General features: G+C 33.5%; 1 protein-coding gene across 2 annotated transcripts in view; it reads right to left on the reverse strand.

The window, feature by feature from the left end:
- The window catches only part of SIRT1 (sirtuin 1), a 29,018-nt gene extending 14,244 nt beyond the window's left edge, over positions 1–14,774 (reverse strand). Inside the window, exons 1-6 of one of the 2 annotated variants that reach the window (XM_006915587.1) lie at positions 14,666–14,774; positions 13,236–13,352; positions 11,718–11,959; positions 10,314–10,466; positions 1,527–1,674; positions 724–803 (exon numbers count right to left, since the gene is read on the reverse strand). In XM_006915587.1, the coding sequence (XP_006915649.1) occupies positions 724–803; positions 1,527–1,674; positions 10,314–10,466; positions 11,718–11,930 (594 nt within the window). In that variant the 5' untranslated portion in view covers positions 11,931–11,959; positions 13,236–13,352; positions 14,666–14,774. Of the gene's footprint in view, positions 1–723; positions 804–1,526; positions 1,675–2,190; positions 2,316–10,313; positions 10,467–11,717; positions 11,960–13,235; positions 13,353–14,665 lie in introns of those variants that run through there. The other variant, XM_015592226.2, reaches the window with a different exon arrangement.
- Between the last annotated feature and the right edge of the window lie 6 nt (positions 14,775–14,780).

The raw sequence follows: 14,780 nt of genomic DNA on the forward strand, positions 1-14,780 counted from the left end.
TAACTAGATACTACCTAAAAACCAATGCAATTGTCATTGACCTTTTGTTTATTAACGTACAATGAAATTCAATGTTGCTACTATCTGTGTATGATATTATAAATTGGCATAGACCTACATTTGACATTCAAGACTGCACTGTACATTAAAAGGAAAAAACAGCATGTGTATTTACATGTACACACACGCACGACTTAATCCTTTAAAAAATAAGTTTGTAACATACAATGATTCCACTTAATATGCTATCCTTTCTCATAATTATATGATTATATACACAGGTAAGTGCACAGAATTTATTTCTGGATGGTTTTTATTCTCTGCCATAGTTTACTGTAGTTTTTGGCAGTAAGCATACATGAAATACCTTTTACAATAATTTTTCAAAAGTTTTAAAGAATTACCACCCTAATTCTGAATCTTATAGGCACTAAAAGAGTAAGGAGAAAAACTAATACAGCAACATCTCACTTATGATTTAGGTTTTTATTTTAATCTTACATATTAATGAGCCAATTTCATCATTTTAGAGACATTATGGAGCAATGTATTAGTATTAAAAGGTTCTTGTGTATTTCACCAGAATACCCAATGTTAACAATCTCTTCCTGGATCTTTCTGTACCACTTAAGTACTTTCAGGAAAAAAAAAAAAGAATTTAGAGGCAAAAGAAATAGATCAAACACATACACAAAAAACTCCTAAAACATGGGTGATAATTACCTGATTAAAAATATCTCCTCGTACAGTTTCACAGTCAACTTTGTATTTACAAATCAGGCAAGACGCTGTTGCAAAGGAACCTGAAACAACCAACATATATGTTTTATTGAAGAAATGTTCCTATTTATTAAACATACCACAAAGCTTATAAAATTTGACACCAGAAAAGTTATAGAATTTAAAAATTTTAACAGATTCCACGGGAGAACCTAAGGGGTGAATAATTAAAATACTTATACAATAGAGATAAAATCCAATCCTCAATTGCTGAGATGTTGCTACAATGATCTACCCTTTGTAATAAAATAAACCAACCCTTCCAGGGCTAAAACTCTTACAGAAGTTAAAAGGTTACAGTTGTATTATCTTTGCTTAATTAACAGTTGTGTTTTAAAAACAGTTTAGATACACAGTCTGTTCTACTTGTTTTAGACAAAGTCTAAATTTCTGAACCCTGTACATCTAAACTACCTAGTTCCTTTGGTTTCATAATCTAAAGATGTCATTTTTTTTCATACATAGTTAATATTACTTTTGTAATCAAAAAAGGTTACTAAAAAGAATTTAATGGAATGCAACTGCTATGTTTTGAATTCCAAAGCACATTAATTCTGATGTTTTGTACAATTAAAAGTCAAGGCCAACACTTCTGCATTCTACTTTTCTTATTTTATCTATAACTGATCAAGTAACATGATTAAATAATAAAGCTTAATCTCTATTCCCACATAGCAGCCTTTCTAATCTTAATTTTTCCTAGAAAACAAATTAAAGAACAGAAAGCAATTCTGAAGTTTACTAACCATGACACTGAATTATCCTTTGGATTCCTGCAACTTGTTCCAGTGTATCTATGTTCTGAGTATAGTTCCGAAGTAGCTTTCCTTCCTTATCTGACAAGGCTATGAATTTGTGACAGAGAGATGGTTGGAACTGTCCAGGATATATTTCCTATATAATGCAAAAGCAGAAAAAAAGATTACATTTAAGAAATAAGTATAACAGAGGTCCTATGTTATGTTCAACCAAAAAATATATATATACCAATAATAATTCCCCATGTATAAATAACTTAAATACATGAGCATCTCAAAGCATCTAGATGGATGCAACACACACCTACAAAAGTAATATGTATATGACTCAGCAATTAGTGAACTTGGCCCCTTGAATAAAAGGATAAAGTTGACCCACAAACATCTCTAATAAATGTTAATATTTTAATAAAAGTCAGAATAAATATACTCCCTAGCATATATCTAATTTGTTGGCTGCAATTCAGATTTTTTATAAGGTAAAAGGGGAAAAGTTTAAACTGAAATTAAAGATATATCAAAGGTATGGTGACTTTTTTTTTAAAACTGAAAAAAGGGACTGTTGACAGAAGAATATCAAAATTTTTTGATTCATCATTCATTATAAATATCAACCTGTTGGAAGTTTAAAGCTAAAGTTTTAATTCCTTACCAAAATTGTTTTCCTTCCACTGCACAGGCTCATACTGGTATAGTATAGAGTTGCTCATGAATGCTGAGTTGCTGGATTTTGTGTGTGTGTTTTTCCCCCCAAATAATGCTTCAATGCTGTTTCTTCTTTAAAAACAAAGAATTCAGATATACACATGGTAAAAAGATCAGAGAAAAAGTATCAATTTTGGTCCTCTCAACTTTTGACAGTGTTTTTTATTAAATTTCATTTAGTAAGTGACTATGGCAAAGGAAGTTTCTTCTCTATTTTTTTCTCTAAAGTAGTAGTGCTACCTACTTCCTTACCATTCATTACAGCCTCTCTATCACAATGCTAGAAAAAACTAGACACAACCATATGTCCATCAATAGTGGACTGGTTGTAGATACATGGTATCTATAGAGTGTGCAGCCATTAAAATGAAGGAGAAGTCTAGATGCACTGACCTGGAAGGTGGTCCATGACATATATGAAAAAAGCAAGTTAGTCACCAATGTGTATAGTTTTGTTTTTGTTAAGAAAAAACAGAAATTATATGCACATGTATATAGATATGTTAATATAAACATCAAGGAAGGATACAAACAAACTATAAACAGGTGGAGGAGCTTTCATTTGACATTATTCAAAAAGTTTAACAAGATTATATATGACTACTTTTAACCTATTTAATATTTTAAATTGAAAAAACTCTACAGGGATACCTTTTCGGTAAAAATAAAAAGCAACTCTCATTTAAACAACTATTACATACTTATACATATGCTACTGAAAATCTGTTATACAAAAATCCAAAAATTCTGACCAATTTTTATGAATTTCATGGACACTGCAATTTAAGAAACATACAATGCATACATAGAAAAAATAACAAATGTAGAGCTTAATAAAGTTAATGTTTATAAAAGAAACTGAAAGTCACATTATGTTCTAGACCATTGAGTTGTGCTATACTAATCACTGTTTTAGTCCCAAGATGCTTTGTGCTTTAGCACATTTATAGAGGATTAAACATCATAGTATTTTATTAAAGCTCCCTCTAAAAACAGCTGTTAGAGTGTTTTAACAAATCTTAGAATATGCTAGGCAACAGATAAAATAGGATCTAAAGAAGGAAGAAAAGTGCTAACAGCATGCCACATACAAAATAAGAACAAATGACCTCCAGGGTAGGGTTGGGGAGCAAGAGTACCAAGACTCCAAGACTCCAAGACTACACACTCCGGAAATGAACTTTTTTGTGCCTCATCCCGTCGCCTCTTTTAAAGGGAGAGAGAAGAAAAGCACAAAGATATATGGTCACTAAATTCAGCTGTACACTCCAGTTTCCCTTATGTCCAAACCATAATAGTTAGCCCTTAAAGTTATGAATCAATTCCTGTAATTGGGGATTATTTATGAAGCAATTTTTGTTTTATATGCCTAAATTTTATGTGTTAAAACCTAAGTGATTTGAATCTTAACTTTGTCCTTTTTTTTCTGAATATACAGTGGACTATGTCTGAATCATCAGATTTAACACTATGTTCAAACTAAGGGATGTAATCTGAAATAATAAAGAAAAATTACTCTGGAAGAACTGTTTTAATAGCAACTATTCCTAAGGCAGGCCCTTAACATGAAAAGCTGCTAAAAATCAAATGCCTAGGAATACAATTTTCTGCTAAAATATGGATTAATTCTTCCATGTTGTATCTGTGACATGCTAATCCTATTCTAAGCAAGACAAGCCATTCAAAATGGCTGAATATTCTAAAGTCCTATTAAGGAATCAAGCATGTGGACTGGGCCATTCTGTCATTATCATAGGGATCCTCACAGATTAGAGTAAAAGCAGAGCTGGAACCAAAGGCTTAAAATACTTTTTTAATAAGAGCCCTTGCTTCCACATAGCTGTGTCTAAAAACATGCAAACGATCCAGTAATTGTTCATAGCCAACCAATGAGGTCAAGACTAAAGCTTAGAACTACCTGCCGTAATGAGTTTTCATGAAGAAATAATGGCTTTCCTCCAGAGATGCTCTCTCTGCTTGGTTTCTTCTCAAAATTTCTAGCAATATGAATGAGACCCGAGTCAAAGGCAGAGGTGTTAAGTGCAACCCTTCAAAAATAAAAGGACTCATCCAAGTTTGAGATGCTCTACTCGCTAATATCCACCTCCTCCTACGTATCAGAGGGAGGCAGTTAAATAGAATTGGTAAGAAACTAGAACCTAAAATCTTCATTGCCAAAAAGTGAAACCAATCAATCTTGTTAGAAAAACCCTCATAATCCCATTTTGTTTCACTCATTCCAAAAAACCATACTTGAATAGACTACTCAATCTCACCTAATTAATACTTACAAATTAAAGTTAGTCACCTAATTCAACTGCTTTTTTTTTTTAAGTCTAATTTCCTGAAGAACTCAAGGTTTAGCCAACTTTTTCCACACAAGGATACCAGAAAGTAAATATTTAAGGCTTTGCAGGCCATATACAATTTTTGTCCACATGGTGAACCACTCAATCTTCCACTGTAGGGCAAAAGCAGCCATAGACAAAATGCAAATGAATGAGCATGATTGTGTGCCAATAGAACTTTATTTATGGGCGCTGACATTACAATTTTCATATAATGTTCAATGCCGTGAAATATTTTGATTTTTTCCCCATCTGTTTAAAAATTAATTCTTAGCTCACAAGCTATACAAAACAGTGGCCACATTTGGACTGAGGCTGCAGTCTGCTAAGCCCTGTACTCACCTAGAACAAGACAGTTTCAGTTAGTCAAGCTATTAGTTACTACTTAATGAAGTTTTTGTATGTAACAGGCATAACAGGAGCACTTTATTATAATGCAGTAGATTAAGCTGAGGGCTATGTTTTTATACTTTAAAGGACTGTACAGGAAAACAACACGATTGAGTTCCTATGTTGTCCACAAAGCAGATCACATTTACTACCTAACCCTATAAAGAAAGGATCCCTATGCTGTGAGGATCCCTATGCTGACCCTACTATAGGATATGTATATCAGCATTTGGCAAATGAAAAAAAAGCAAAGCACAGATGCAACTTGCCAAAAGTCACAAGAGCCAGTAAGTAGCAGAGCTTTCATTTAAACCCAGTTTTCATACCAAGTTGGCTCTTAACCACTATGCAATACTGCCTTTTCAATTTCTGATCTCTCAACCTCAGGTTTCATATCTTTCTTTTAGGCTAAGCACCATTTCTAGTGTGTATTGCTAACTAACCTAGTAAGATTAGTCTAGTAAATTCACTTATTTTGCACATCTTCATGGGAATGCTGGAGGCTCGAATTCCAATCACTCTCAACATAAAAATACTCTTTAAGAATACATAATGTTCCCACTAATCGGTGTTAAGAAAAACATCCCAATGGAACAAAATTGCTAATAACAATCAGGTCATTCAAGGATATACACATGGCCAGGGGTAAAAAGTAGTCATCTACACTAAACAGAAACAGAACACTAATATGCAAGAAGATGCTAATTTTTATCTACTGAACTGATAATTTTAACTACCTTAAAAACTTTAGTTATCCATTAATAGAAGACTGATTAAATATATCATGGTACAACTATAAAACAATACTATACAGACTTTTCTTTAAAATAAGGTTATGTCTTTAAAGGACCATTATCAAACTATTTCCAAGAAAATTAAGTGAAACAAAAGCAAGGTAGAGAAAAGGGTGTATAATTCTTTTGATAATTTTTAAAGTATTATTAGAAACTTACATTACTCCCCCTGCACCACACATACACGTTTACTTTTTTTTTTCCTGGAAGGATATCCAAGAAAACATTTTACCATGGTAACCTCTGAGGAAAGAGTAGCAAGCAATAAGGAAGACTGAAGGAGAGGCCCACTAACATTTATATTTTGTACTGCTTGAATTTATTTTTAAAACATAACAAAACACGCACACATGATTTTTTAAAAAATCTTGTCACGATAATAATGTATTGAGTTTTTTTTAGGGGATGGGGGGACAGGACAGGAAGAGGTATGCTAAATCAGCCTCTCTTCTGATGAGAGTATATTTTTCAGCATTCCCAGGTAGCAATGTGACAAAATGTATCAGGACCCTTAGCAATTTCCCTTTCGAGAATTTATCCTAAGAACACTGGAAACACACCAAAAAGGACAATCATAGCAATACTATTTGTAATAACAGGAAGTAGGAAACGTCTAAAATGTTTACTTACAGAATTATACCACTTGATGAATATTATGATGATTATAAAATATTAAAGTATCTAACAGAAAATTTATTATATTAAATAGAAAATACTATAAATCAAATCAGTAAGTAAAAGCCCATTTTTATAATAAAAAATATATCCAGCTATAATACTATATGTACATTTATACATCTATACATCTATAATCCACATAACACCTGGGGTAGTAACATATTGTCTTCAGGTGAATGGGATTGTGGCTATTTTTTTTTTTTGGCTTGCATTTTTTTATTTTTAGGCAGTGAGCTGGTTTTAAGGTTCTTTAACTTTATAACTACATAACCTGGTATGTTTGCACATTACCAATAAAGTGATAATTTACTGAATAAATATAAAGATACATTTTTTGGAATTTAGTTCATGAAAATTCAGTTCATATTTTTCCCTTCATTTTTTCTTGAGTTTTAATCACTTCAGGGGAAGAAACATTAAGTTCAATATGGGATAGCAAATACACTCTTTGGACACAGTCCTTTTTAAAAAAAAAGTTATTTTACACATCCTCAGTTTCACTTTTACTGACTCTTAATATATATATGTTCATTTTTATCAGCATCAGTCAATTACTTTTAAGACTCCTGAGAACCATGATTACAATGCATTATCATTTAAGCACTTATTATATGCAGGAAGATAATGGTTCAAGACACGGCTATATAGCTTTCATATTGCCCTTCACTGTTCTTATGTAAAAAAATTGTTCTTGCACACTGTACTACAAATGGTGCTCAAACGGAGCAGTTTTGCAGGGGACAGTTGGCAATGTCTGGAAACATTTCTGACTGTCAAGACTGGGGGTGGGAGTGTTAATAGCACTGAGTAGGAAGAGGGATGCTGCTAAATACCGTACAATGCAGAGGACAGCTTCTCACAGCTAAGAATTATCCACTCCAAAATGTCAATAGGTTGAGAAACAGCTCTAATGGGCCAGTAACCTCTTAACACATCTCTCCATTACTTGAAATTTCCAGTCTAAATGAAATCTAAGTTTCTTCTCAATAATTATACATAATCGATGGCCCGATACATGAAGGAAATTCTTTCCTTCCAAAATGTCTAAATTTCATCTTAATAGCTTCATATTACATTATTTTTCTCTCATAACTAGCAAAAATCACAAGCCATCTTAATGAACTTTCTGCCTAGTAGAGCAACTGGTAAAAATTTTTAGATTTTATTAATATTTTACAAATCTAGTAAAATATAACATTAACATACTCTCCCCATCCTCCATTTTTGGATATTACTCTTCATTCTTTGCCCTTATTTCTCCTTAACCTTTCCCCAATTATTTATTTTTAGGCCCAATAGTAACTCAGTCTCTTCTACCAATTACCATTAATTTTAAGTGTTATTGCAATAACCAGAAGCTCTCTTTTAGGCATTTCCTAATGTGAGAATTAAAATACAATAATTCTATATGAGAAGCAGTTATAAAGGTTAATTATTCAGCTCTTACTGTAACTTAATTGAAAACTCAGAAAACCAATCAAGCAAAATTAAGTTTATATAAATAAGACTGGAAAAGGCTGTACCTTTTAAATGACTGAAATTTTAATTGCATAAATTCTTAAAACTTCATAGAAAAGTGAAAAATGCCACTCATCTAACCTTTTCTTCTCCTAGGTAGTAGATAATCTATACACAGTGGTTAAGAACACTGTAACGCATTAACAGTATGCCATTTTTACTGTAATTCACATACTTTATGCACCGTCTAGATTTGAAGTACACTTCCTAAAGTTCTTGTAATTTGTCTTTATCAGAGTAATTCTGAATTGTTTCTACAGATGAATACTCAGTTTGTATATTAGACAACTAAGGTTACAATCTTTCTCATCCAGCTATTTCTATTCTCAGTTACCACATTTTCCCAAGTGTCAGGTTACTACTTTAGGAAACAATTTAGGACAAGTTTGTTTGGGCAACATGTTTTCTTTCTTTTCAGACCACAGAATTTACAGCAAGTGTCTTAGGAGCATTATATAAATGGACTAGTGACTCAAACTTTTATAATCAGATATAAAATCAAAGTAGTTTCTAGCTACTTGCCCGCCTTCTGCTACTAGAGCTATCATAATGCCTGGAGCCTCGGTCTAATTCAAGAAACCTATAACTAGGTGATATTTCCTTGGTCTGCAAAATCATGCATTAGGAACACTAGCACCAGTATGTTAAAACGGTAAATCTTCACTAATTCATAATCTTGAAATTAAGAAACGGAAAAGACAAAGAAACTAACTTTACATTATTTCAGTGTGAACTAGGTGTCTGTTCTAAAGGCTAGCTATAAATGACCATCACTACTGCTTATAATGTAAAATGTTCAAAATTTTTACAAGTTTCAAGTTGATGGCTGGAAAGATTAAAAATTCTCCCAGTGACCTGAAAATTTCTCAAATTTAGTTTTTAGTTTTAACAATTAAATCATATCCAAGAGCTTAACTCTCAGATTTTTAAATGTTTCAAATGTAATTGTTGCTAATTAGTGCAGCTGTCATTGCAATTTTTATATTCCTTAAAAGAGTGGATTTATATTGTACATGTTGAAAGGAATTAAGAGTATTATGTATTTAATTTACTTTAGAACAAACCATAGTCTCAACAAAGCTGTGGTTTGAATTTGTTATCTTGGGCTGTCCATTGCATGTAAATTCAATATGCTCTTTTGGATGTAAATCTTGGAAATACAGTATGAATGCTATCATTAATAAAAACATTAATCCTAGTCCAAAAAAAATAAATATCCAAGATATTTTAATATATAATTTCCCCATTTTACTCTAATCCCTATTTATAACCATATCTGGATAAAACAATGTATTTCTTTAAAAATAATCAACCAATTAAACACCATTTGTTCTGAATTAGCAAGGCTCTTCCTTTTACCATGTTATATAAACTGACCACAGTTTGAAAGTAGCTGAGGTCACCTTTTTATTAAAATTCGGGTTCATTTAATTTCTAGATTCACTATAAATAGTTACTAATACGAAACACCCTTTCAAATATATTAAAGTTTAGCACTAACAATTTTACAATGTCTTTCCATAAGACTAAACTTTGAGGGAAAAAAAACCAGTTTTATAATGACTAAAATCTCTTAGACATGGATAGTATATCAAACTTTCTACTTCAGAGCAGAGCTGCCCAACAGAAATACGTGAGCATAAAAATTTTCATAATTTATAACAAAATATCAAACGTATCATTATTTCCACATATATTTGTTAATATATAATAGAAAAAATTAATTATATATTTGCTATTTTTTCCATACTAGGTTTCCAAAATCTTGTATGCCTTCCACACTTACATCATATCTCAATACACTTAAGTATTCAATGTGGCTAGTGGCTTCTGAACTGCACTGTGTGGCTCTAGAGACTCTAGAGCAAGACACAGCACCCCTGACTAAAATGCAACCTAAGAATCTTCTCCGCCCCAATCACGAATTTTCAGGCATATGCTTAAGTTAAGATCTGGCTAACATAAAGCATACCAAAGCAGATGTTATAAATTTTTATGACCATTAATAAATATCAAAAATCAAAACAGTGATGATGTTACTTTTCCATCAGTCTACGAACCTCTAAAAAAGCCTGGACAATGTAAAGGCCAGTAATGAAGTGCAAATTTGAAAAATGTGAAATAGCCTCTTCTTTAAATCCTAAAATGAAGAAAAGTAAATAGTAAACCCTTCTGAGAAGAAGGGAATTCGGACTGGAATGACTATTTCGGTGATCTTATTTCCATACCACATTACTATTACTGAATTTCCTAGATACTGAATGGTAAGCTTAAGAAGCCTGAATGTGAACAAATACTTTTTCATGAGAGGCCAATGAAACAAGCAGAAGAGTCTGTAGTACCTTTGCAAACTTGAAGAATGGTCTTGGATCTTTTCTGAAATATTCAATATCAAACATTGCTTGAGGATCAGGAAGGTCTGGGAAGTCTACTGCAAGGCGAGCATAAATACCATCTCTTGACCTGAAGTCAGGTATTCCACAAGAAACAGAAACCTGAAATATGCATGGCATAATTTGTACAATTAAATCATCTATCTCTATCTTTATAATTACTTGTTCTGTTATCATACAATTAAAGAAGAGTTGAAAAATATTTCAGTTTTAAACTTCTTTTGGAGAACAGAAATACCACCCTATTCCAATTGAAATAGAAATAAAACACCCAAAAAAACGAGTATTATTAAATTTATCACATATGCCATTCATGACAGGGTAAGGAATTTTAAGTCAGGCTAATTTCAAACCTTTAAGCATTTAACCAACAAATTAAAACAATTGCAAACTGAGAAGAGCATAAGTCATTTTAAATCATTTTAACTAGAAAGAAGAAATCTCTCATCTGGTCAGGGTCCTATTATTTTGAGAACACTAACTTTTGTATTTTTTTTTTTTTAAATACAATTCTGTACAATATTTCAATTGTTAAGAATAGATTTAGATACTATACTTTTTCTTCAAATAAACCTTGACATTTCAAATAGGAATTTCAGAATTATCTTTTTTCCCACAATTTTATGAGCTGACTACACTTTGAGCTCAGAGTAAACCAAACTTGTCTAAATCACATCAGGGATAAAACCAGAACTATTCTTGATGAACATTTAAGATCAAGTAACCACCTCTCAACTTAAAATGGCAGAAAGCAGGACTATAATTTAAATCCAGAATTGCCCTGGTCACTAACATATTCTGTATTTAACAAAGGATACACAATAGCCTTAGGTAAGCTAGTTAACTGCAACCCTACAGCTGAACAAATTAAAAATGTCCAAGCTACCACAATCACATAACCTTAATGTAAAATGGAGAAGAGATAAGAATCTGTTACCTTCCCAACACTAAGTTCTTTACTTGTACCAGTGAGGTTCCTGGTTTCCCCATGAAGATGGAACCAAAACCCAACTTCTCCATTGGGCCCTTACGCACTTCAATGCACGCAGAATTCCCTGCATCTATCTCCTTTAGGCGCTGTGGTACAATGTTGGTAAAAATCTTGCCTTAATCCCACTTATCTACTATACTAATAAACAGAAGCAAATCTATTTTAGGGTTATTGAAAAGGTTGTAGAAAACAACCAATTTAGCAACTGCTGCTACATTCACTTTATAATAGTGTCCAAACACATAGTATCATGTAAGGATAAATTCTTCTACATCAGAAAAATGTCTCTTAATTTGGAAAAGTCATAAGAAAAAACAAACTCTACTTCCCCCTTCTACTAATGTTTTATACATCTTACATACCCCAGCTCCAGTTAGAACTATTATTTTTTTGCACTCCTGCAGTAATTTCACAGCATCTTCAATTGTATTAATATCTTTTCTCTTTTTCCTTTTTGGTGGTTCTGAAAGGATATTAATAACAATCTGCCACAGTGTCATATCATCCAATTCAGGTGGAGGAATTGTTTCTGGTAGTAAATCTTTAAGAATTGTTCGAGGATCGGTACCAATCATAAGATGTTGCTGAACAAAAGTATATGGACCTATGTAAAAGGAAAAAGAATCAGATCAAATCCACTTCCAAGTAATTAAAAATTTTTATTTATTTTCTGAAGTAATGAATTAACAATCTTTAAGTTTCTTTTGCAACCTAAGAAAATGCAACATAAAGGTATTTCATTCACACGATATCCTCAGAGCTAATGCTGTATTTCAATGAAACTAGGAAGAGCAAATCAAGAGTTGGGTCTGTCCCTTGAGCCGTAAAATACAAAGTATGTATTATAAGAGTCAAACTACCAGAATTAAATTTCAATAGTTAAAGTCCATAAATATACAGCATATGTAATGACAGAAATATATACAAAAGGGTTCTACAAATCAATACAGGAAAGATCTTAACAGTCCCAAAAACCCATACTATTTATCATTGAAGACATAAGGGAAAAAGAAAAGGAAATCTATTCATCCATCTAAAGTAAATCTATACACAACTACTACTTTTTAAAATTTTTCCAATAATAATCTTCAATTTGATCTTAACCAATCTCCCAAAATGATACATATAATGCTGATGTTTTGAGCATTAATATTTTTTAATCTTGACATTTCTTAGATAAGTTTCCCAGCTTGAGAGAGCCAAAAATACAGTAAATCTTATAGACACTAAACCTCATTATATTTAAGTAGTCAAGAACGGGAACACATTAAAAGATCACTTTTGAGATAGTGTTGTTAAAACTTTGTTTTCTCTTCTTTCTCTGGATAGTGTTCTCTACCTCAAAATATTTTTCCACTTCGCTCACATACTTAGTATTTACTAAGCATAAATTATGTGCCAGGCACTTTTCTAAACACTGACAAAACAGTATACAAATCATTCAAAAAGTCCTGCCCCCAATGGGGCTTATATTCTAACAAAGAACAGAATTTAAAACGTTAAGATACACAGCTTGTTAAAAAGTGATATGTTAAGAAGTAAAAATGAAAAACAGACAGGACGTGAGGGAGCAAGATACTCTTAACTGGAGAAAGAGCATTCCACAAAGAGGTTACAAATGAAAAGGGCCCAAGGACCCAAAGTGTGAGAAGGATCTGGTTTGAGAAATACCAGAGGCCAGCTTCCATTGGCCTGACCTGTTTAAAAAAAAATGCAGAACAAAGCACTAGATTTTTCCTACAAACATAAGCTAATATCTCAGCAAACCCCTAAGGAACCTCATCACAAGGTTATAAGGGGGCAGATAAATATATTTTTAGTTGAAATAAAATGAAAATACAAAAGAAAAACATTTACTCTCTAAAGCTGTGAAACCATACCTATCCGTGGCCTTGGAGTCCAGTCACTAGAGCTTGCATGTGAAGCTCTATCATCCTCATCACTTTCACAAGAATGAAAACCATTGGTGATTATTTCATCACCAAACAGAAGGTTATCTGCAAAAGAAACCAAAAGTAACTAAAGGCTGCTGAAACAATCTCCCTCTAAAATGTATGAAGATCTACAATAGTTATGAGGCAGTAATTTTCATGGAAGAAGACACTTAACATTCATACTGCCCGTGTAAAGAATGCCTACTGGCTCAGCTTGTACCATTCATAGGCACAGTACATCCTCATCTTTAGGGATTCTGCATACAATCTAAAAGTTTCAGTTCATCAAAGACATAAATATAAATTAAATCTACTTAATCAAAACACAAAACTAGTAATCTAGTTAGACTGAATTTGTCAATCACAAATAATGAAGCTCACGAAACGTGTCAAATAAAAATTTAACAAAAACAGCTGTTCAAACGTAACTACACCAATTTGCATTTCTCTTATATAATACTAGACATACAAAAATAGCTTTGCATTATTCGTTTCCTCTATTCTGTTTTTCTTGAAATGAGAGACCTTTTTTACTAATCCAGTCCTTCATGCACATGTTATCTTTAAATACTATCGAAAAGTCCACTGAGGAAGATGCACATCTACCCAGGACAGAAAATCTTCACATCGAAACTATGAAACCCTCAAACGTGACACATGTACAACACATCTGCTTTACTATGCCAAAATACGTCAATTCGTGTTTCAGGGTTACGTATACATACAATAAAGGATTGCACCTAATCTTACAACTATTGTAAGAACATGATTAGAGAAAAATACTAGTCACACAAAAAGTGCTCCAAAAATACTATCACTTTCCTATGCCCACTATTAATTGAACCAGAAAACAGTAACATCTTCAAAATTTTGAGACTAACTTCAGAAATTGCTTTGCTCTTTAAATTTTAAGACAAGTTTAAAATAAAGACCCTTCGAAAAGTTGCACACTGCATTGCACAGGTGTCGATTTGCAAAGACAACTGCAAAAAATCGGTGCAAGGAAAGCAAAAGTTGCAGATTTTAAAGTGCTCGGGGGCGGGGTGAGGGTAGAAACGACGTTTAACAAACGCATTATGCAAAAACAGTAAGAGGAAAAAGAAACTTATTTTAAAACCAACTGCGAAAGCTTCCCGGCCTGGCGGCTGCGCAAAGCGCGAGGCCGAAGGAGGGGAGGGCGGGAAGGAGTCGGCAGGCCGCTCCCGCGTCCAGGCCAGCAGCCCCGGAGGCGCGCAGGAGGTCCGCGGGAGGGAGTGGGACCCCGCAAAACCAGCCCCGAGACCCCAGCCCGCCCGAGACCCCGCCATCGCACACGGGGAAGGGCCCGGGAGAGGGCGGGGGAGTGCGCAGTCCCGGTCGCCCGCGCCCTTGCGCACCTCGGTACCCAATCGCTGCCGCCTCTTCCTCCTCCTCGCCCTCGTCGTCGTCGTCGTCGAGGTCGTCGGCCGGCGGCGGCTCTCGGGATAGGACCTGTAGGCCCGGCCCATTGTC

This window comes from Pteropus alecto, unplaced genomic scaffold (assembly GCF_000325575.1).
Source record: "Pteropus alecto unplaced genomic scaffold, ASM32557v1 scaffold155, whole genome shotgun sequence".
Taxonomy (NCBI): Eukaryota; Metazoa; Chordata; class Mammalia; order Chiroptera; family Pteropodidae; genus Pteropus; species Pteropus alecto.